Source organism: Gopherus flavomarginatus, chromosome 11, assembly GCF_025201925.1.
Source record: "Gopherus flavomarginatus isolate rGopFla2 chromosome 11, rGopFla2.mat.asm, whole genome shotgun sequence".
Taxonomy (NCBI): domain Eukaryota; kingdom Metazoa; phylum Chordata; order Testudines; family Testudinidae; genus Gopherus; species Gopherus flavomarginatus.
In genome coordinates this window covers 47,479,853-47,503,962 of record NC_066627.1, presented here as the reverse complement: position 1 = coordinate 47,503,962, position 24,110 = coordinate 47,479,853, and the positions used below count along the sequence as shown (strand labels likewise).

The 24,110-nt window shown below is 38.4% G+C and overlaps 1 protein-coding gene across 12 annotated transcripts; it reads left to right on the top strand.

Moving 5' to 3' along the window:
* The first annotated feature begins 260 nt into the window (after positions 1–260).
* Positions 261–17,190, top strand: PCMTD2 (protein-L-isoaspartate (D-aspartate) O-methyltransferase domain containing 2). 12 transcript variants are annotated; one of them, XM_050918738.1, is made up of 8 exons: positions 345–456; positions 2,688–2,758; positions 2,897–3,156; positions 3,469–3,806; positions 6,268–6,370; positions 10,429–10,600; positions 12,786–12,909; positions 14,943–17,190. In XM_050918738.1, exons 4-8 carry the CDS (start codon positions 3,500–3,502, stop codon positions 15,323–15,325), a joined length of 1,089 nt encoding a protein of 362 aa, XP_050774695.1. In that variant the 5' UTR covers positions 345–456; positions 2,688–2,758; positions 2,897–3,156; positions 3,469–3,499; the 3' UTR covers positions 15,326–17,190. The 12 variants fall into 12 exon arrangements, with proteins under 12 accessions (XP_050774692.1, XP_050774697.1, XP_050774689.1 ...); XM_050918740.1 differs by lacking the exon at positions 2,897–3,156 and having other exon boundaries at positions 293–374; positions 2,721–2,758; XM_050918732.1 differs by having other exon boundaries at positions 293–374; positions 2,721–3,156.
* Positions 17,191–24,110: the final 6,920 nt, after the last annotated feature.

Sequence of the window (24,110 nt, the reverse complement as noted above, 5' to 3'; positions counted from 1 at the left end):
CTATATTTTGGGTGGGGCAGGGAAAGGAGATGGATGAGTCGGTGTAAGTGTGTGTGTCCGGCGGGGGGGGGGGGGGGGTTAGCTCCCACTAAGGCCCTGCTAGGGCCCTTTTCTACTAGAGCAGTAACCAGAGCGACTGGTCCCTCTGTCACAGACACCCCCCCACCCCGAGTGAGACACTCCCACACCGCGCTCCCCCTTTCTGGAGTGGTACAGTCCCACGCCTGTCAGCCCCTGCGGGGACCTGAGCGCTCCGTTCCTATCGCGGCGCTACACTGTTCTGTTCCCTTTCCCAATCCGTTGTCCCCGCGGTAGCCGCGCCGTTGGTCCGCTCCGCGACTGCGCACTGGCGCTGCCCGGGGGCTCTCAGCTGGGTGAGTGTTTACAGCTGCCCGCCGGAGCCGGAGGGCTGAGGAGAGGCGGCCCGGCCGGGGGAACCGCTGCCCCAGCGCCCAGGTAGCGCCCACCCGCCTGCTCCCCGGCCTGAAGCGGCCGCTCTCTTTGGGCCCAGCGCTGCAGGGCCCCAACCGCCCTCGCCTCACGGGGGCCCCTCCCCCTCAGGCCCCGGGTGGGGGCGGGGAGCCCGGAGCCCAGCTCCCCCCTCCTTACAGCCGCTTGCTGGGGGAGAGAGGGGGGCTGGGGGCCCCCAATACTCCGCGGTTCCCTCTCAGTGGGGCAGGCCCCCAGCGGCCCCCCCCCCCAGCGCCTTCTAATACATGGCCCTGCTCACCTCGCTACCTGCTGCAGCAGCGACCCTATAATAATACGGGGCGGCTGCTGTGGGAGGCCCCCCAGGATAACCTGGCAACACCCCCCCCCCGAAAAAAAAATTGTTACCGAGGCCCCCTGTCTCTTTTCAGGGCTGAGTTGATCTCTGATCATTTAAATTGCCAGGAGCGATCCTGAGCTGTGGCGTAATGGAGTTGTGGGTAGCAGAGAGGGCGATGCACAGCAGTATTTATTACACGCACACACACACGTATCAGTGACCTGCATGGGGTCTTGTAGTGGAAGTAACAATGGGGTGCAGAGTGAGTGTTTTGGGGAGGGTTATTGGAGGATCAGTGAGAGGAGAGTAACTCAGTCTCCTGTCTGACGAAGTGGGTATTCACCCACGAAAGCTCATGCTCCAATACTTCTGTTAGTCTATAAGGTGCCACAGGACTCTGTGTTGCTTTTTACAGATCCAAAATAACAGGACTACTACCCCTTCTGATACTCAGTACCAGATTAGCTACCTTTTATTATTCATTGCACAGTGTGCTGTGGAGTCTGTGGCAGTTGTCAAAAAGCTGAGTTTACCTGTCTTGTGTTTTTTTGTGAGCTTACAAACAGTGCATTTAACTCTATTTGCTTTGTAATAAATCATTAAAATATCACTGTTTGTTCCTGGAATATGAACATAGCTTCTCACATTGTAAACTCTCCTTTTTCTCAGAAGAGGTGAGCATGGCACTATATAAATAGCGGGTGGCGTAACCATTTCTGGAGTGTACACAACTCAGTAACTACACTGTGTTCTGATAGTGATCATAATTGTGGCATGCACACTCCAGAATAATGCCCGGACCTGTAACACTGTGATCTGTGGAGAAGTCTGTACTCTGCACAAGAGCTGCAAATGAGTGCAACTAGAGTATTAAAAGGTGTGGGGTGGGATTTTACCTTTGATTTTAGCTAGCACTTTAGGAAAACAGATGTGTAATTATTGGAAAAGAGAAGTTTAAATGGGGTATGTTTAAAATTCTGCATATGAAGCAGATGTTTTCCACAAAATGAAGACCAGTCTGTGCTACAGAAATAACCATTTCAAAGTCTCTCTCTACATTACCAGTGTAACTTAAAGGACCCCTGTTACAACTTGATTGTCCCCTGACCGAGTTACAAGATTACTGTTGCTTGTAGTGTGGATGAGAACTGTTGATGTCCCCAAAATTGGGCTAAAGCTTGGTCAGATTTCATGATGATTTTTAGTGTATAATGGACCATAAAACCGCAGCTCTGAAACATGGTTATGGTGCTTTGTGTGTACAAGAAGCAAAAAAGTTTGTTTAACCTTGTCAGGGAGCCACAGCAGAGCCCTGGTAGGGCCACAACCATACTTCACAATTGTATTTAAACATGGAGATTTTAATAGTGTAAAGAGGGCCTGAATGGAGGGAAGGAGATAAACATCCTGAAGATAATAGTGTGGACAAACAAACCTCAAGAAAAACAAGGTCTTAAGGGATGGAAACTCTTGCTGAATGTATAGAACAATTTAGCTGTGGGCAGATTTACTGAATCTAGAAAACAACACTAAGGCTGCTGCTTCTGCAGTTATTGTTAGGACAGCGCAGCAAAGCACTGCAAATAAAAATTTGCATTGTACTTTCTGCAATGGAACTTTTTAGTGGGTGGGAAACAACTAGATTAACTTGGAATTATAAATTAAGTGCTTTCCTTCTGTAACTCATTCTTTAAAAGATGAAGATGTACTCTATAAACTGTCTCTCTTAAATAGAGTAAGTGGTTTGCTTTCTTTTCCCAGAATGAATTGTGAGTCTGTAAAAGTGATATCAACAGTGTCATTATTTTGTAAGGGCCGGATGGAGTTGAAATAGTTTCTGAGGGGGATGATCTCGCTTAACTCTTAGAAGAGACAATGAGAAATTGCACTCACTTCTGAGGAAATTTCTTTCCAACAGTTGCTCTTTATTCTATTGCATTCTCCACTGAAGGTGATGCTTGGAGCTGCAGAAGCTTGCGCCACAAGAAAGTATGTATTCTATTGAGGAGGCGGTGGATATATTTTTTTCCCTTCACTTCTGCCTGTGCCTCTTGATTATCATCTTTTTGGTAATGTATGTCCATGGACTTAGCATCCTGTTATATTTTCTTTCACCCTTCACTGCAGGCAATTTCGGAGGCTCTCTGGTTCTTTTTTCTGCCAGTTTCTTTTGAAGTCTATTAACCCCCTTCTGGTGTTATTGCAAACAGGGAATCTGGATGTTCCTTGAATTTTGGCAAACACGGGACATATTTTTATTACTTATTTTTTATTATTATTGCTTGGACTCTGTAGTGGAAAAGGGACAATGAATAAGAAGGGGAACCAGAACCCGTAATCTTATTTAGCAATTCAAGTGGAAACAGTAACTGACATGGTGGTAAAAAGTTGCTGTCGCTGGAGGAGAGTATTATACAACCAAAAATGTGAATATTATATTATGACCTTCCAACCCCTCTCCTCAAAACATGTATGTAATTCTGAAACTCCAGGTACATGATTTTGTTTTTAATATTTGATATTTTTTATAATAAAGTCTGCTTCTGAGTATACATTCTGTTCTAGTGTTTTTACATTGATATCTTTGCAAAGGCATTGTCCTATTTTTAGGACTTTAAGTTGTTTTATGTTCAACAGCCTTAGCGCTTATAATGATGTTAAATGTCTTCTGTTGCTCATCTTCCCCCACCCCAATTTAGTTTTAGAACTTGCTAAAAATTGTTGAAGAAGATGGGAGGTGCAGTGAGTGCAGGAGAAGATAATGATGAGTTAATCGATAATCTGAAAGAAGCACAGTATATCCGAACAGAGCTGGTGGAGCAGGCATTCCGTGCCATTGATCGAGCAGACTACTATCTTGATGATTTTAAGGACAATGCTTACAAAGACTTGGCGTGGAAACATGGAAATTTTCATCTTTCTGCACCGTGCATTTACTCTGAGGTGATGGAAGCTTTGGATCTACAGCCGGGACTGTCGTTCTTGAATCTGGGCAGTGGCACTGGTTACCTGAGTTCTATGGTTGGACTCATCTTGGGTAAATAACTTTTGTCAAGTTAATTATTGATTACATTATCTTCTATTTTCATGGTAGTAGGAAATATTCCTCTCTTTTTAATTTCAAGATTTTAAATTCGGTCTAAGTGCAGATAAAGAATATGTTAATCTGACTTGGCCAATTAAGCAGGATTCAGGGAAACCGAGTGATGACTTAAAACAGACAGTGATGCAGGGCACAGCTGATTGTTGCGGCCTCCTACTGACATGTGTAGGCTTGTTGGGCTCTCACTTAAGAGGAAGATCAGTGTCAGGAGTGGAGACAGAGAAGTTTGTGTGAGGTGGTGATTGAGTTTGACCAGGGAGGGCCCTGAATCTTTAGATCTGTGCCCATTTATTCTTAATCCCCCACAACCAGCCTGAAATACGTTTAAAAGGTCTGATTGTGATCTCACACTGGTGTTACTGCTGATTTATACCAGTGTAAGATCAGAACCTGGTATCTAGTTCTAGTTACTTCCAAAGTGCAGGCAAGGTGATACTTCAAAATACAATTTAGCAAATAGTCTTATGTCTTAATATAAGAACAGTGGCGGTGGTTGCCCACAGTTAGCAACCTTCTTTTCCCCTTGCCTTCCTCCAGACAAACACACAGGAGTAAATGTGTAAGTAGAATAGCTCTTCCAGGATGTAAACATGTGGCTGATCATACAGAACAGAAACGTGCAGCAAATCCCTCTCATTCTCGTGATGGTAATAATCACTCTGCATGGGGAACTGTCAAAATCAATTTCAGACTGCATTGATCCTAGTGAAATCAGAAGCAGTGTGTAAGCACTGACTTTGGACTTCCAGTACAGCTACTAATAGCCGGAGGGGCCCCGTTACTCTCCTGCCTGTGGGTCGGAAATTTTAATTGTTTAAATGTTTGTGTTATCGGAGCTGAGTCTTAGTCCCACTTCCAGTGAGTGGGCATGAAGCTGGAACTATTTATTGGTTTTCAGCAAGCTTTGACAAAGTTAATTAGAATATGAACACTTATAACTTTTTAGGTGCCTTTGAACTATTTCTCCCTTAAAATTAGCAAGCCTGTCTCATATCAAAATAATAGAGGGGTGTGTGTAGTGTTAGTTATAATGTAAATATGGCTATTGTCTTCAGTGCCTAATAGCAGGACTCTTAAACTGTGCAAAACTGCATAACTAATTCTGCAACAATTTCCTTTCAGATATTTGAAGGCAAATTGCCATATTATGTATTTTTCTTTGTTACGTTTAATCATGTTATGTAAAGTCACATGACATAACTGGATTGAACTTGTTATGACATTAAGCAAGGATTCAGTTTGTCAAAATATGTAGGTCACAGGGACTGTTCTGTTTCTGATTCAGAGGAGTCAAACTCTTCAAAACAAAACAAAATATAATCAATCAAAGATTAATTCCCTAAACTATTAGAATCTTCTGAAGGCTATAGTACTTCCTCTTTTGTCCTCTGGTAGAATTTAGACTCCCAGCACTTCAGAAGAACCAGAATATTGCTAACCATTATTGCCTCTGTAGTAACTTCTGGAATGCAAAGGTGTTATAAGCCCTGTTCAGATTCCTGTAATGTTCAAGTTCTTTCAGGTGTAACACAGAATAATAAATCTTACTCTTGGCATACTAAGTAAGCGTCTTTCCCTAGTTTTCATGGAACTGAGCTGCACTCATAGTATTACTCTAATATATTAAAGTTACAGTTCAAAGGGATGTTTCCAACTTATTAACCATATTTAGTCTGAAATATTTTACCTATTGTTACTTACTAGTAACATCTAAGATTATTATAACTGAAAAATAAAACATAAACATCTTTAATTTTGTGGGAACTGTTGCATTTGGCAACACATCTCATGGTGTTTTTAAGCTAACCCGCTTTCTCTTGTTGAAAAGATCCTTATAAATATGCTAATTTGAGCGGAAAAATCATTCTAAAACATTTTAAATTTTTTTTTTTAAGTTCAGGATATATCTTTAAAGGGTTGCTCTGTCAGAAGCTTAAACTTTTATATATTACTCAATTAAATATAATTCAAGCACTGTTCTTGTAATAGTAATGAGTCTGATTTCTAGAGCCAGCTAAAATTACGATGTGAATTGTAACTCTTGCCGATTTGTGGTCACTTCCCATAGCAATAATCTTTAGTGATTTATAGTGGATTCTTTGTGTTCTATAGCAGTGGTACATCTGAGACATCAGCATTCCCACCTTACCATTTCCTGTGTAAGTAGGAGCACACTAGTCACAAAAGGTTGCTGCACATCAAGGCACTAGCCATCGCTAGTAGTAAATGGTCCTGCACTTCTAAGTGCAGACCTCAAAACAAAAATTTTAAATTGTAGAAACATTCTTAAGGAGTAGTTTATCTGAAACACGTTGAGAACTTAACAGGATCGGTTGTGCTTGGCTTTATCCAGTTGCCCTTAAAACCATTTTCTTTGCACTCTTTAAACTTGCAGGTCCTTTTGGTGTTAACCATGGTGTGGAGCTTCACTCTGATGTTATAGAGTATGCAAAGCAGAAATTGGACTTCTTCATCAGAACAAGTGACAGCTTTGACAAGTAAGAGTAGAGAACACCTGTGGCATCCTACTTCGTGATTTTGAATTTAATAATTATCACTACAGAACTACTAGCTCTTTGGGTAGCTCCCCCTATTCCCACACACAAACTGCAGATTTAAGGGTGATTTTAGGACACTGTCTCCTTAGGCTTGCTGAGCTGCAATGTGTGATGGGTAAGTGGAAGGAGAGAAGGTAAGAAATTTTTGCTATGTTGTTGTGCTCTTAGCTGATCTAATGCCACACAGGTTAAAAGAAGCCAAAATCAGTTATTGGCAATAAGATTTAATTACAGCCAATATATTTGAGGCGGCAAATGGTGATAGCCATCTATCTAAAAATATATATATTTGTGACCTCTCGGCCTGAATCCCACCAAAGAGTATAAAGGAATTTCCATGCTGTTCTAATATGGTTTTATTGGAAGAAAAACTTTATTGGTTAAATTGTGAAGCTATTTTTATGATGACTAAGTCAGTACTAAAGCTGCTTGGAATCTGATTTATGTTCTTCCTTGCAACTTTCACTCCACTGCTGTCACAGCTAATAATTTTCTGCAGTTTTCTATAACCAAACGTTACCTTAGCAATACAAGTTGTAGCTCTCACATTTTTGGATTTATTTTGCAATTTGTTTGTGTGAAGAAATGCTTCTGACCACCTGGAATGATCACAATGCTAGAATAAATAAAATGGGTACAGCAGTCTTGAAACAAGAAGAGCTGAATCATAGAATGTCAGGGTTGGAAGGGACCTCAGGAGGTCATCTAGTCCAACTCCCTGCTCAAAGCAAGACCAACCACCAAACAGATTTTTGCCCCAGATCCCAAAATGGCCCCCTCAAGGATTGAACTCACAACCATGGATTTAGAAGGCCAATGCTCAAACCCTGAGCTATCCTTTCTCCCCACTGCAGCCACTTCAGCAATCTTACATTGTTGTCACTACACTGAGAAGCTGATGGTTGAGTCAGGAAGAGGTAACCCCCCTTAGCATGCAATCTTTTGTTGTAAGCATAGAGGCAAGAGTTCCTGTGAATAGGCAACCAGTCCCCTTCATTGCTAAAATAAATAAGCCTATTGTTATTGTTCTCGTGCCATCTTGCTTTAGAGAAATACAGTTACTGTAGTTTAATGGCAAAGAGCAGCGTAAGTAGAAAGTTTCATATCTGGAGACCTGTTTGAAAAAAACCAGTGACACTGCAGTGCAAGTACAAAAGGAGTGGGGGAGCTACATTATTAAAGATGATGTCATTTAGATGAGATCCTTGCCAATCTGTGGTCTATAGAAACTGGTATATCTCACTGAAACTGTATAAAAAAGAATAGGTGGTCTAGTGTCTGATCAAAATCTTTTTAATAAAACTGTCCTAATAGCCAATTCTTATGTACAAACTACTGATGAGTTAACAGTGCGGTAATTATGTTGGTAAACAAATTACCCAATAATTCATTGTTTGTAAAATGCTTTGGGGTACCTGGAGTAAGAAAAATAGTATTATAAAACCACACTGCTCTACAGCTGACTAGTTTGTACTTCAGAGATTAATACTGTCATAGATAAGAAGAAAGTCTTCGTCTTTTAAATGTTTTTGAGGATAAATACAGGTATGTAAGAAGAGGAAAATAGCTGATAGGATATCTGGCATAACAAAGGTAAGGACTGTTAGCCAGTTGCTACAAATGTGTCATGTTACTGCAATTCTTGAAGTCTTTTGCTTTTGTAATACTAATACCATATTTTAGTAGGCTGCGTTTCTTCAAGGGCCTGAGGTGTTCTGTGGATATCTTGATACAACTGTATATTTTAATTGCAGTTAACACACGATTAACTAAAAAAAAATAATTGCGATTTAAAAAAATTACCATGATTAATTGCAGTTTTAATTGCATTGTTAAACAATAGAAGACCCATTGAAATGTATTAAATATTTTTGGATGTTTTTCTACAATTTCAAATATATTGATTTCTATTACAACACAGTATACAAAGTAGACAATGCTCACTTTATATTGTTTATTACAAATATTTGCACTGTAAAAATGGCAAACAAAATAAATAATATTTTTCAGTTCACCTCATTCAAGTACTCTAGTGCAATCTCTTTATCGTGAAAGTACAACTTACAAATGTCAATTTTTATTTTTGTTGTTACATAACTGCACTCCATAAGAAAACAGTGTAAAACTTTAGAGCCTACAAATCCACTCAGTCCTACTTCTTGTTCAGCCCATCGCTAAGACAAACAAGTTTGTTTACATTTATGGGAGATAATGCCTGCTTCTTGTTTACAATGTCACTTGAAAGTGAAAACAGGCATTCGCATGGCACTTCTGTAGCCAGCATTGCAAGGTCTTTACGTGCCAGATATGCTAAACATTCATGTGCCCCTTCATGCTTTGGTCACCATACCAGAGGACATGCTTCCGTGCATTATTTTTTTAACAAGCATAATCAGCATTAATTACATTTGTGACTTCTTTCCTTCGGGGAGAATTGTATGTCCTCTACTCTGTTTTACCCTCATTCTGCCATATATTTCATGTTATAGCAGTCTTGGATGATGACCCAGTACATGTTGTTTCTTTTTAAGAACACTTTCACTGCAGATTTGACAAAACGCAAAGAAGGTACCAGTGTGAGATTTCTAAAGAGAGCTATATCACATGACCCAAGGTTTAAGAATCTGAAGTGCCTTCCAAAATCTGAGAAGGACGAGATATAGAGCATACTTTCAGAAGTCTTAAAAGAGCAACACTGCGATGTGGAAACTACAGAACCCCAACCACGAAAAAAGAACTCAACCTTCTGCTGGTGGCACTGACTGACTCAGATGATAAAAATAAACATGCATCAGTCCACACTGCTTTGGATGGTTATTGAGCAGAACCCATGATCAGCATGGACGCATGTCCTCGGGAGTGGTGCTTGATGCATGAAAGGATGTATGAATCTTTAGTGCATCTGGCACATAAATATCTTGTGATGTCGACTACAAAAGTGCCATGCAAACTTTTGTTCTCACTTTGAGGTGATATTGTAAATAAGAAGCGGGCAGATTATCTCCTGCAAATGTAAACAAACTTGTTTGTCTGAGCAATTCGCTGAACAAGAAATAAGACCGAGTGGACTTGTAGGCTCTAAAATTTTACCTTTTATTTTTGAATGCAATTTTTTTTGTACATAATTCTACATTTGTAGGTTAAATTTTCATGATAAAGAGATTGCACTACTGTACTTGTATTAGGTGAATTGAAAAATACTGTTTCTTTTTTTACAGTGCAAATATTTAATCAAAAGTAAATATAAAGAACTTTGTGTTCCGTGTTGTAAGTGAAATCAATATATTTGAAAATGTAAACTATTTAAATGGTATCCTATTGTTTAACAGTGCGATTACTTTTTTTAATCGCTTGATAGCCCTAATATTTTACCATTATTGCTGCATCAAATTTAGGGATTATTATAGTCTTCGTGAATTCTGGCCATTCTGCAAAAACAGAAATTAGCATAAAATTGTTTCTTTTCTCTTAAACTATATCAGAAGTAATGTATTGCAAGAGTATTTGTCTAAACTATGAATTTGTGGTGAAATCCTGGCTCAATTGAAATTGATGGTGAAAGTCCCATTGACTTCAGTGGAGGCAGCAACTTACTCTTAATGCTGAGCCCCATTTAGCAGTTTGTGGGAAAGGTTATGGAAAACTAAGCCACAGATATTCTGGTTCCGTCTTAAAAGAGCTTAGAGTTCAAATTTCACAAGTAATATTTTTGCACAGATATTGTAACTGGGCCCACAAATTGGGTAATTGTATGACAAATCCCAATCCTGATGATTTGCTTAAGCAGTTATTCAGTGTATATGTTCAGATTATGCACCTAAAATCTTTGGAAAATCTCATGTATGAGTAATTTCAGAATCATGCTAGGCCTTTCTGGTAGTCTGTAGAATGAAACTTTTTGAGATCCAGGAAATTGGGGCTTGGGAAGGGAAATTGGCAGTGAAATTTCTTTTCTTGTCAAGTTTGGAGTGTTATGACTGGACCTTTTTCTTTTTTAGATTTGAATTCTGTGAGCCATCCTTTGTTACTGGCAATTGTTTAGAGATCTCTCCAGATTCTACTCAGTATGACCGTGTTTACTGTGGTGCTGGGGTACAGAAAGAACATGAGGACTACATGAAGAGTCTGCTAAAAGTTGGGGGAATTCTCGTCATGCCACTCGAGGAAAAGGTTGAGTGCCTCTTTACCTATAATTTTGATTTCTTTATTCTTATTTAGCCTATAGGTGCAGTTCACTACCTTCCTTATAGGCAACTCTTTGGCATATCAGGTCTTACACTAAGTTTTTACTAGGAATAAAGAGAGCAGTTTCCAGAAACTGAACTATACGTATCTTAATTATATGTTACTAAGTATGCATATTTCTACCGGACAGTCCTTCTTCAGGTCTTTTGTAGTGAATTGTGAGAGGTATTCCAAGTTAGTTTCACACTTCATTGTTGTACTTCTTCAACAAACTTTGACTGAAACATTCTTGAAGTGAGGTACCATACCACCAGTGGTAAATTAGACAGTACATAAAAAGTGTTTCATAGTAAGTACAGTATGTGGAAAAGGAAGGTAGTAGTGCATGGTTGGGTTGAGTTGTAACAACACCTCTACACCTGATATAACACAAATTCGGATATAACATGATAAAGCAGCGCTCCAGGGGGGTGGGGCTGCGTGCTCCAACAGATCAAATCAAGTTTGATATAATGCAGTTTCACCTATAATGCGGTAAGATTTTTTGGCTCCCGAGGACAGTGTTATGTCGAGGTAGAGGTGTATGTGAATCTTACATCTCTTGATATCTTTTGTTTGAGACTTGGAGAGGGAGAAAATTGATTTCAGATTAGCTCGTATTTTTGATTGTTTGTAAATTACTTCATAAATAGATTTTGCAAGTGTATAGTGCAGTGTCTTGTTATATTTCTTGTAACTGGAAAAGAATTTTTAAATTATAAGTCAAGAGTACTTAATGCTTGATCATTTCTTTAAGTATTTGTCTACTTTGCAAACTGTCCTCTAAGGGGGCATCCAAAATACCGACATTCATGAGTGCCAGTGAGCACTTTGTGCACACAAATTGGGTAATTTCTGTGTATATGAAAATACAAATACACCTAACTTATGCATATAAATGTTACAGGTATTAAGAAAGTCAGTTGAAAATTTGAACCAAGGAGTTAAAGATTAGCTAAAACTTTCTTTCACTGTTAAAAAAAACAAAAATATTTTCTGCAAGAATAAATCTGGGTTTAGTTGGTTTTTTTTGGAATTTCTTTTTCTACTTATCCCATAGACTGTTGAAGTGTTCTCCAGCAGGAAATCTGTTCAGAGTTCCAGATACAGCCAGTGAAAATTGGGCAAGAAAAAGTGGCAGCTTACTTCTTTGCCAAACAGGAAGCATTCAAAATAGTTGCAAGTCATAGGTTAAATAAACAGTAGAGTTCAACAGCCTGTCGCAAAAACTGCTACTGATATAAAAAAAGCTTTCTAGGCCTACCCTCTTTATACTGTGAAAAACTAACAAGACAGTTATTAGACTACTGTTACCTTTTCTGTGTGCTTCTGCCTTCTTTGTGGCAGCAACACCATATGGACTCTACTTTTCCTAGGATTGTAGTGCTGTTATTTACTGGCCCAGCAGGTCAGATACCAATTTTTCTAATGATGCCATTTTTAATGGTATGCCATAGGTCACTGTTGATTTGAAACTCTGAATAACCATGCCCAAACTTTCTAAACAAATATATAATTCTGGTATCTCTTGCAAGTAAAGATGTATTGTTTCAAGGGACTGCTTGGTTTAGGATTGGAAGTGACATATGGAACCTTTCATCTCCAAGTACAACAGTTAGTTTTGGTGAGCAGCTAACAGAAATTATTACTATTCAGAGGCTGTTAGGTCACCTACAATCTGTAAAATTAATTGGTGATCCCATTCACAAAGCAAAACCCACCGAAAGCAGCAACTTTCAGCCAAGGAATGAATGTCTATTGAAGACAGAATTAACCTCTGAACTCTGAAGCAGCCCCTATAGTTCAGAATGGGGAGAAATTGGGAGGGCAGTGTGATGAAATCTGTTGTTGCCACTGTACATGTTCTGTGGTTAGACAACTTCGTCCATTAGGGCTGTAAATCTGGTTCTCTTCATGAGTTCTAAATTCATTCTTTAATGAAGAAATTATGATGAACCTGTGTGTTACTTGGCTTTTCATCTTGTCACCACTAATTCTGTGTATTTCGAACACTTTGCCTGAAATCCAAAAGGCAAACAGTAGATTGTTCATTCTCTGCATAAAAAAATAACTATAGATAACTGATTTCTACTGTTTACAAAGTAGACAGCACTTTCTCTTTTTGATGCAGCTGACGAAGATAACGCGCACTGGTCCTGCTGCCTGGGAAACCAAGAAGATCCTTGCTGTTTCTTTTGCTCCTCTGATTCAACCCATTCATGCAGATTCAGGGAAATCGAGACTTGTTCACTTGCGTAAGTATAAATGTTTATAGGTACATTTGCTCCTCTTTCTGCTTTTCTTTTGGCTGTTAGTTTCACTTTGATCCAGGCATGGCACTCGTACACAAAGGAAGTGCAGCTTCCTTCTTCTGGTGAAAACTATGCAAGCTGTTTCATTCTTTTGATAGTTGTCCAATTTTTTCCATCCTATGCTGGTTACCAGTTTTTCTGTATTTGAAGAGGTGTGGTATTAGGAAAGCAATTTGCAAAATAAATCCAGAAATGTTAGTGTCTGCTCTGTGAAATTGAAAATGCATATCTTTGAATTTTAAAGTAATCTGCCTGCATTTTCAGTTTCCCATTTGTCAGACTTTACTGCCTTGCCCATGTAGATTCTTACATGGCATTTTATAGTATTAAGAGAATATATTGCAAAGTGAAAAATGCACACAGCATTTGTTTTAGATGTGACATTTATCAATTTATATCAATAGCATGGCTATGCAGAGTTTCTTTCAAACATGATACCCGTCAGGAGGGAGTTGCATTATTTTTAGTTGTATTGCAGGTAGTGCCCAGTGATCCCAATCTAGATTGAGGTTCCATTGTGCAAGGTCCTGTACAAACAAATAAGAACACATGGTCCCTGCCCTCAAGAAATTACTACTTAATCTGTTTTTATTCTTATATGATATCCGCTTATCTCACTGTACAGAGCTTATTAACTGTCCATCTGAGCATACTTGCATATCGTGTCCACTATGAGGAAGCCTGCAAGTATTTTGTACGTTATTTTTCCCCCTTCTTTGCTCAGAAGAACTTCTGTAAGTGTTTTTAATTCACAATGGAACAGAGTTTTCAATTTAATGTGATGCTTCTCAGTGCTGGGATAGATATATGCAAATACAAGTTTTATTTATATTACGCGAGAGACATGGAATTGTGCAGTAGCGTTGACTCTTGCACACCTTGGATTGGTGAATAGTGCTGCACAAAAGAATGTAGAGTCCTCTAAACCAGTGGTTCTCAACCTTTCCAGACTATTATACCCCGTTCAGGAGTCTGATTTGTCTTGTGTGCCCCCAAGTTTCACCTCACTTAAAAACTACTTGCTTACAAAAGCAAACATAAAAATACGTTTTTAACCATATCATTATAAAATCAATTGGAATATAAATATTGTACTTACATTTCAGTGTATAGGATATAGAGTAGTATAAACAAGTCATTGTCTTATGAAACGGTGCTTTTTATGTAGCCTGTTGTAAAACTATGCAAATATCTAGATGGGTTGATGTAGCCCTGGAAGTCCTCCATGTACCCCCAGGGGTACACGTATCCCTGTTTGAGAACTGCTTCTCTAAACCACTGAAGAGGGTGGGTATGTACCATATATAATACATAGTCGCATGCTTCTAACTCCTTCTGTCCACAGATCTTGAAACATACTTCATATAGTAATGACTTTAGCCTACACCTTTTGAAGTAGAAGAGTATTGATGAGGAAACTGACAAAAGTTAAGTGATTTGCCCAAAGTCACGAATTTAATCCGCGGCAGAGCTGGGAGTAAAATCTAGATTTACTCACTCTGTCTTGTGCATTTAGGACTGTTTCCACACTACTGAGAAGTCCAGAAACAAACTTCTCCTCATTATTGTACAGTCTGAACTGCAAAGTTTTAAGATTTAAAACTTAAAACACGGTAACATGAAATAGTTCCTTGATCATTTGCGTATAACATACCAAAATTCTATTTTAAATATTTCATTCAGTGTCTACTGATTTGTGTTTTGTGCACAGTGTGGGTTTGTGCATTTGAACTTTTTCTCTCAACTTCTTCTCTTAGTGATCAGATTATGGGAGAAGTGCATAACACAACATGTTTTTTGGGGGAAAACATTATTTATCTGAGTTGACAACAATTGAAATAAAGCTGGTGGGTTTTTTTAATAAACATAACAGGGAATTGAAATAGTTATCCTCACTCCATTTCAGACAACTCTTCGGCCTGTGCTGTCAGATTTTTTGCTTCCATACCTGTTCATATTTTCGTTCTGTGTTATAGCACCAATAACTGTCCGCAGCCTACAGGATCTGGCTCGCATTGCCATCCGAGGAACAATTAAGAGGATAATACATCAAGAAACAATGAACAAAAATGGAAATGGTCTGAAAAACCCCCCAAGGTTTAAACGAAGACGTGTTCGCCGCCGTCGCATGGAAACCATTGTCTTCTTGGATAAAGAAGTCTTTGCCAGTCGTATCTCAAACCCCTCAGATGATAACAACAACTGTGAGGAGATTGAGGAGGAGAGGAGAGAAGAGGAGGAAAAGGGTATCTCTGAACTGAAGCCAGACCCCCCTGTAAACTTTCTGAGAGAGAAGGTCTTGAGTCTGCCTTTGCCTGATCCCCTGAAATATTACCTGCTTTATTACAGAGAAAAATAAGTTTCTTGTTCATAGAAAGCAGAAAGGTAGACATAAAAATAAAATACTTCTTAGGGCTTGACAAATGTGTACCACTTGCTTGCCTGTTAACATGACCACACATGGCAGTAGGCTGGCTAGCTGGGGAATGTGGCTGCTGTATTTTTAAACATCATAGCTTTTTTTAAGTTTCCTCTCCTTCTTGGTTGTATGCTAGAGTTTTATCCTGCAGCAGTGTTCCCTTTTAAAAAGCAAGCTGATGAAGTGCTCAGTTGCTTAGAGAGAGAAGGATATCATTCCCTGAAAACTAACTACACAGAGATGTCTGTTGAAATCTCTTGGCTGCATTTTCACCAAATTGCAGTTTTAAATATTCTGAGGCAGTGCTCTAAAGACTTCATTGTCCATGCTCTCCTACTAACTTTGACACGAATGGAGTACACATTTGGTTTCATTTTTAAATGGAGATATTGGTAAAATCTGACCTGGTAAACCTTATTTGTTCCAGTAATATGCAAAAAACACAAACATACAAAATCAGACTTTGGTAGTACTTTGAGATATCCAGGTTTTGAACACTGAAGCAAAGCACTGGCCACCTTTTGATTGGTGGGTCTCAGGTTAGCTATAAACCTTACTTTTTTTTAGATTTTGAGGGAAGAGGAATGTTTGGCAGGGAGTTGGTGTTTCCTTCACAGAAAACAGCTTGTTCTGTAAAATCCAGTCTGAGGTGAGATGCAAGCTATGTAAGGTTTAAAAAGAAATAAGGAGAGCGAATTTCATTTAGAGTTGCTAAACTGATCCGCTGACTTTCAAAGATTGCTAGAGTGATCAGGTTTGTTGCTGTTTCCTCTGGCACCACTTATAAAGTAATTCAGAAAAAAATGGATGAAGAAAGGACAGACCTAGCGAGGAGCTAAACTAAGACTGGTTCTGATAGCGCAATCAACAGACCTTATGAGTTAATGTGTGACTGCTGTGCTGAACATAATGTAAGGCAGGTAGTCTCAGGCATTCCTAGCCTGAACTAAAGGAAGTAGCCAGTGTCCTGGGAAATGAACCAAATTTTGTTTTTCAGAGGTTGAACAGAAAGTGGAAACAGTCTAGGAAGCCAAAGTGAGTGGTTATGCTACTGACACATAATGCTTAAGTGCCCTGTTTGGGGCTCTGCTGTAGCAAGGAGACTGCAGTGCTGTTCACCTATACCTTGTCCTTTTAGGTTAGCAGGAACTAGATTTACAGCCTTACTAGTTCATTTAATTTTTATTTGTTTCTTTAAGTAGCTTGTATAGAAAGACAATAACCTGCAGTTTCATAGAGTATAAATTCTAATCTTTATTCTCAAGTCTTCCTGTAATGAAGGTTAGGAAGAGATTTATATTCATGTGTTGAGGGGAAGATTGCTTGATTATTTTAGCCTGTTTGAAAAAATCTGTGTACAGTGTTGGGGGCTAGAAGGAAACAATTGAGGCTGCGTTGATTTGGATCACTCAAAGGCTGACTAAATAATAATCCTATCAGTAGATAACCCAGCTATGTTAGTAGGGTATTTCCTCATCAGTTGCAGTTGGTGGGCTTGATCTCATTTGTATGGTCTCCTCAACTTGCTAAGAGGAGTGAATGAAGATTGTTTTGCCAAAACACATTAACTCAGACTTTGTTACATGGTACTGAATCGCACAATTTGCATTGTCTGAGTTGTGTGTTTTAAATCTTGTGCAACACTTTTTGAAAATGTAGGAATTAGTCTAATGTGTCTAAGCAATGCTTTTATGCTCGCTCCCTTTTTAAGTCTTCAAATACCCACTCTGTACTTGTGACAATTAACATGTCTTTTTCTATAAAATACAATGTATGGATGTCCAATAAAATCCCTGTGAACTGCATTTGTTGTGACCTCAGAGGATATTATTTCTAACTGTTAAACATTCGTGTTCCATGTTTGTCATCGATATATGCCTTCCTCTCCAGTGGCAAGACAATTTTTCACCTTTTGAGCAGCCTCTCGATTTGAGCTACCAATTCCCCCTCCTATTTATTAATTGCAGGCCTTTCTACAGAAATCGTGTAGAAGTCTCCTATTTTTAAAATAGTCAATAACAACTTGAAGTGGATATTTATATGAATAATCCTATTTGTTGCTTGTGTTACTTTATCTTTGCATTTGGTACTGTTTGATTTTTTTTCTATAACTATAAAAAATATTTTGTCAGATTTTCACCAGATTTGCCTTTTTTATTACATTTGCTAGATTTTGTAGGGCTCTTTAAAATGCATAGAAAAATATTTTTCTTGTGTATGCCTGAATACAGTAAATATACACACAAGCAGTTTGAGTTCTAGGTTGTCAGTGTCCCATTGTCAAAATAAAAAACATGGTAGAAAGTCTATATGTGTAATATAACTGTGAAATAGTGTAGTTTATAGCCTGTAAATAAAGGGGAATTGTAAATATGATTTTCCCTGTGCACAAGCACTTGCACTGTAGTTTAGTGCAGTAGATTTGTGTGTTTACTAGATTAACTGTAGCATACTGGTTTTTTTTTGTATAGTCTATAAATTTTATGGAAATATTACCTGCTTTTCTGATGCCTGTTTTTCCAGATAGTCTGCATTTTAAATGCATGTGACTTCTTTGTAGATTTTGATAGAATAGTAAGTACATAAGGAAACAAGCTTCAAACTGTTAAAATCTTAAGTATGCAAATTGAAAAATAAGTGTGTAAAGCAATTTTTGTCATTTCTAATCTCATGAGGCATGCAAAAATGTCAAGCAATTGAAAACAATTTTATTAAAATGAGTTTCTATATCAATAAATGCAGTAATGACTTTTTAGCATTGCTTCTGTATCATGTGTTAAGAATACTTTGCAAAAATAAGTATTATCAAAACTACAAGAAGAAATTTCTGTTCTTAGAAAAGACAATTCTTAATGCCAGGCAATTGTGTAGTTTACATTGATTTCATCTTAACTTGGAACATCATCTTCCAAAGGCAGCCCTATTGGTGATCGCAAATCAGTAGCTAATGGAATAGTGGAAGATATGGTTGGCAGTTAGAAGTGCACATGGAATTGGTATGGATTTAATAGTACAGCAATATACTGGCAAGACAGTTTCCTTAGCTAGATCTTTAAAATGTGAACTTAATAGTGAGACAGAGCCCTGAATGGTAACTAGTACTGTGAAAACTCTACTTCAGCTTCAGATGAAATGGAAAACTAATCTTAATGCAGCAGGAAGAGTCAACTGCAGGTATTCGTCATTAGCAATAGATATATCTGTTGACCCTTATGCTACAATATGATGTATAGATTTTCATCTTTATATCCTCTGGGTTAATCCAGACGTGTGTGTGTGTGTGTGTGTGTGTGTGTGTGTAGGTAACGTATCCTTCTCTGAATCAAAACAGTAGGATAGTATGTAAATATACAACTAATCCCTTCCATTTCCATCCACTGCTTCCTAGAAATACTTTTACTGCTTTTGAGATGGGATGAATGTGCCATGTTCTGCCTAAGGAGACCAATGTAATTATTATTTCAAAAAGAAAGGGTCCTGTTTTAAAAGACTGTCTGTCATTAACAGGTAGGAACAGTTTCTGAGAAGCACCTATTGGTTACAAGTAGCTGATATTTGCCATTTAGCCTACTGTATGTATATTAACTTTAAAACTAGCTATCAATAAGAGTGTTTTTATGGCAGTTGCATTTACAATACATCCCATATCTACATTTGACTAGAGCCTGTGAGAAATATTTCAAAAGGCGTTGGAGGGAAGCTTTCAACAACATACATATGCTTAACTCCACCAGGTAAAAAATGCATGCTATCACAGCTCGCCGGAAAGTGTCAGACGCCACCAAGATGTTCTTAGTAAGGTGGAATTTTTGTTCCCTTCTGTTGAGTGAAATAGTCTCTAGCTTAAAAATGCTCTCTTTTCTTTTTCTTTTCAAAACTGCAGTGCTATGTCATTGGATGACAATTGGACATCTATTTATTTGTGGATATTTATCTATACAAAATGTCTCAAAGCTGTTCCTTTTGGTGGTGTCTCATGTTACAAAACAAGTACAGTATTTCGTAATGTCTCGTGGAGGAAGTGTATATTGTCTGAATTCAGAGTAGAGCTTCATGAACTATGTTATGTTAGAGTTTGTTGTTTTGCCATTGTATCTATTCTGGTTGCTGTGAGGCATTTGAGCGTGTGTAACAGTATAGTGATTACACTGAAGTTGTGTAAGTAACTTCCATAATTAAACCAGAAAAGCTATGTTCAGATATCTACAGAAGCTACTTAACTTGCCAAGCTTCGAAGTTCATTGATAATACCTGAAAGTCCACTCAACCCAGGAAGATACTCAGAAATGGAATGTATAGAGCTATACCATTCTCTCGTTATGTACCTGCAACTCCTCTTGATATTCATTTGAGTTGTATTTGCTGCTCGAGGTAACCAATAGTATGTAAAATCAAGTACTGTCTTGGGAATCTGATAATACTCAGGCTCAGCTGGACTAAGGTCAGAATGTTTCAGGCTTACCCTTTTGATTTTTGATTTTCTGTGAGACCTTGAGGCAGACCCTTAATATCATTTGAACATACTTCTTGTGGTTTAATTTCTTCTCTTATGGTACAGTACTATTAAACACATATAGGAAAAATATGGGCCTTTTCCCAAGGACTTGCTATGACTTGGGGTTTATGTGTAATATGAATTACAGTTTACCCTTTAAATGCATGTTAATAATAGTATGTGTCTGCATGCCATGGATTTAAAAGAGCCAATGTTGCAGTAATTATAGTTATGAAAACTAAATGCATGTGCACAGTAGCTACTCCCTTACCAGGCTTTTATAATACATGTAGAGGGTTGTATGTAGTGGGCCTAGTTCACACTTTCAGACTGATAGGACTGTACAATTTGTAATTAACAAAAATAAGTGTTAACTGAGAGGCAGAGTGTGTGTGTGTGTGTGTGTGTGTGTGTGTGAAATCTCTCAAAACAAGACCTCTGTTAAAACCTGATCTTAGTGATATTAATAGGTGCTAATATAATAAATAGTTGACAAAAAGTAATGTTGTTCTTATACTGTTGATAAACTTGTTTTCCTCTTCAGATTTTTATTTTAATTTGTTAAAATATAAGTGAGCTACTGTCATATATTAACAAGAGAGCTGGGCTCATCTCACTTGTTTAAAGATGCTTATTTATTGATATCAAAACCTATTGATGGGTTGCTTTAGAATTCTCAAAGTTCTTATTTCATTCCTTATTGTTTTTTGAGATGGCATAAGATTATATAGTGACTTCTAGTCACAATAACTGATTTCTTCTCTTGACACCCCCAAAATAATTTTCATTGTTTACAAGAAATAATGGAAAATATTAATTTGGAATCAGATCTTTACTGCAGAATGTACTTAACACAGGGTAGTAGGTGCCAAAAAATATTTTTTCCCTTATAACCTCTCCTGCTTTGGTCTTTGTAGATGAAATCAATTTATAAATAAAGTGCCTATAGGTTTTTGATATTTACATAATTCTTCCTTTGTTTCTTTTCCCCTCCCTGTAATTTTATTTAAAAAAAGAACAAGCTATTACATGACTGATTTGTAGGTATAATAATTATTTTTGCAATAAATATTGTTTATGAAACTAACTAATTTCACAGTTGGTTACATACAATAACAATCGTATTGTGTCAAGACAATATGAATGGGAGCTCAGAGACATGAAAGGCCACATTTTTTTGTGCTTGTAAATTATTTTGTTGCATAAATTGGTTGTACATTTAGGACCTGATCCTACAAACACAGCCAATGAGACAACTTGAGTGTGAGTAGACTAATGCCAGTACTTTAGGCATGCGCAGAATCAAGCCCTCGTTTTACATGTACAAAAACTCCTTGGCTCTGGTAGCTCAGTGTCCAACTGCTGATTAACATGTGCAACCTATTTTGCTAGCAAAAGTGGTAATTCCAGATCTCTGCTCTTGTGACTGAATTTTCAAAGAGTGACTGAAAATGTGCCTGCACTATTTCTGGATATTCTTCTTTGTGGAGTATGCAGAAGCCAGTATTTGTGTGCCTTTTTTGGCAGAGCCTCGCAATTGTAGTCCATTCAGATTGTTCAAATGCAAAGTGTAATGTCTTGTGGAAGGAGAAGAGATAGAAGTCCTCAATCTAAGCACAGTAAATTATATATACCACTGATCTCAAAATCTTTTTGTATGAAAGAGTGATGGGTTTTGGCCATTATTGGGCATAGAGTACAAGTATGTGCATTAACTCTCTTCTGTCACTCCCAACAGCTGTTAAGTTTCAAACCTTGTTTCCAGGACTGCACATTTATTTTGAATATAATTTGACGCTGATGGACAAAAAGGTAAATTAAATACATAAACTAAAGGGAGCTATGATGGCTAGTGTTCCATAATAAAGACCTCAACAGCAACTCCTTTTCCAAACAGAAAAGACAAAATGAGTAGGAAAAGACACTAATTTCAAACATCAGCTTCATTTTCAAATGAAGGTTGATTTTTTTTAAAGTGACTATGAATAGAATCTTCCTATTCAGAACTGTTCTCTGTGTGTATAGTTATTAATGGTCCAGTTCTGCAGATGAAAGCAACTGGGTGGACTGGTATGTTTGCATATTATCTATTGCAGGATCAAGGCCCAAAATATGTTGTTACCCAAGCCAAGGCAACTATAGGGAAAGTGCACTGAATTCTAGTCTGGCTTTAGCAATGGAATTCATTAAACTTTGATTGCAATGTCTTTGGAAGATGTGTGAGCCAGGAAAATTATTCATAAATGATCTGGAAAAGGGGGTAAACAGGTGGCAAAGTTTGCAGATGATCCAAAATTGACTGTGAAGAATTACAAAGAGATCTCATAAAACTGAGTGACTGGGCAACAAAATGGCAGATGAACTTCAATGTTGATAAATGAGGGTTGCCAATTTTGGTTGAACATATTCCTGGAGGTTTCATCACATGACATAATCTTTAATTTCAGGAGACTTCAGGGCAATCCTAGAGGGTTGGCAACCCTATGATGCAGAGTAATACATGTTGGAATACATAATCCCAACTATATATACAAAATAACTGGGTCTAAATTAGGTGTTAACCACTCAAGAAAGAGATCTTGGAGCCATAGCTGATAATTGTCTGAAAACATCATCTCAGTGTGCAGTGGTAGTCAAAAAGCTAACAATGTTAGGAACCATGAAGAAAGATAATAAAATAGAAAATAGCATAATGCCACCATATAAATCCACGGTATGCCCGTACCTTGAATTCTGCATGCAGTTCTGGTCACCCTATCTAAAAAAAGAGATACTAGAATTGGAAAACACAGAGAAGGGTAAGAGATGATTAAGGGTCTGGAACAGCTTCCGTGTGAGCAGAGATTTAAAAGACTAGGACTATTCATTTTAGAAAAGAGATGACTAATGGGGGGAGGGATTATGATAGAGATCTATAAAATTATTAATGGCCTGGAGAAAGCAGAGGAAGAACTGTCATTTACCCCTTCATGTAACACAAGAACCTGGAGTCACCCAGTGAAATTAATAATCAGTTGATTTAAAACAAACGTAAGGAAGTACTTCACACAATGTACAATCAATCTGTGGAACTCACTACTAGGGGATGCTGTGAAGGTCAAAAGTATAATTGAGTTAAAAAAGAATTAGGTAAGTTCATGGAGGATACATCCATCAATGGCTATTAGCCATGATTGTCAGGGATGAAACCCCATGCTCTGGTTGTCCCTAAACTCTGACTGCCAGAAGCTGGGACTGAACAACAAGGAATGGATCATTCAATAATTACCCTCTTCTGTTCATTCCCTTTGAAGCATCTGGCACCGGCCACTGTCAGAAGACAGGAGGATTAGATGGATCATTAGTTCAACCCAGTATGGCCATTTTTATTTTCTTTAAAAAAAAAATCCAGTTTGACTTTAAGGTTCCAAGCTCATAGCTGATGGTTAGAAAAACCATGTTGCTTTAGCACACTGAAGAAACTTGATCTGGAAGACACTGACAAATGTGGGACATTTCATGGCCTTTTTACAGTAATTTTTCAGAGCAGAACTGCACTTAAGTACTTGTTATAATGCTATACTGCTCCAACAGATTTCAGTCTGATTGGAAGGAGAGGAGGTGTGGAGCCACCACAGAAAGAGTCAGAAGAATTCATGCCATTCAGGGCCTCAAGACTTCAGTCAAAATCTCGTTGCCTTATTTTATAAATCCCAGACAGGAAGGAACTGAATTTAACTTGTCAATTAGAAGTTCAAGCTGCCATTAATCTGAGGCTATCTGCTCTTTGGATGCCAGTAGTTTGAATTGCATGAATAGTGCAGTGGTTCCCAAACTTGTTCTGCCACTTGTGCAGGGAAAGCCCCTGGCGGGCCGGGATGGTTTGTTTACCTGCCGCGTCTGCATGTTCAGCTGATCGCGGCTCCAGGCCAATGGGAGCTGCTGGAAGCAGCACCGGCCGAGGGACCTACTGGCCACCGCTTCCAGCAGCTCCCATTGGCCTGGAGCAGCAAACCGCAGCCAGCAGGAGCCGCAAGCGGCCAAACCTGCGGATGTGGCAGGTAAACAAACCGGCCTGACCCACCAGGGGCTTTCCCTGCGCAAGCAGCATCCCAAGTTTGGGAACCACTGCTGTAGTGGGGTTTTTTTAGCCTTTCACAGTATGTAATCACGAGGGATTTTTGCTGGCCACTAGAGGTCACTTTGCTCATAAACAAGAATAAAGTCTACAGAGTAAAGGTGGAAGATTTC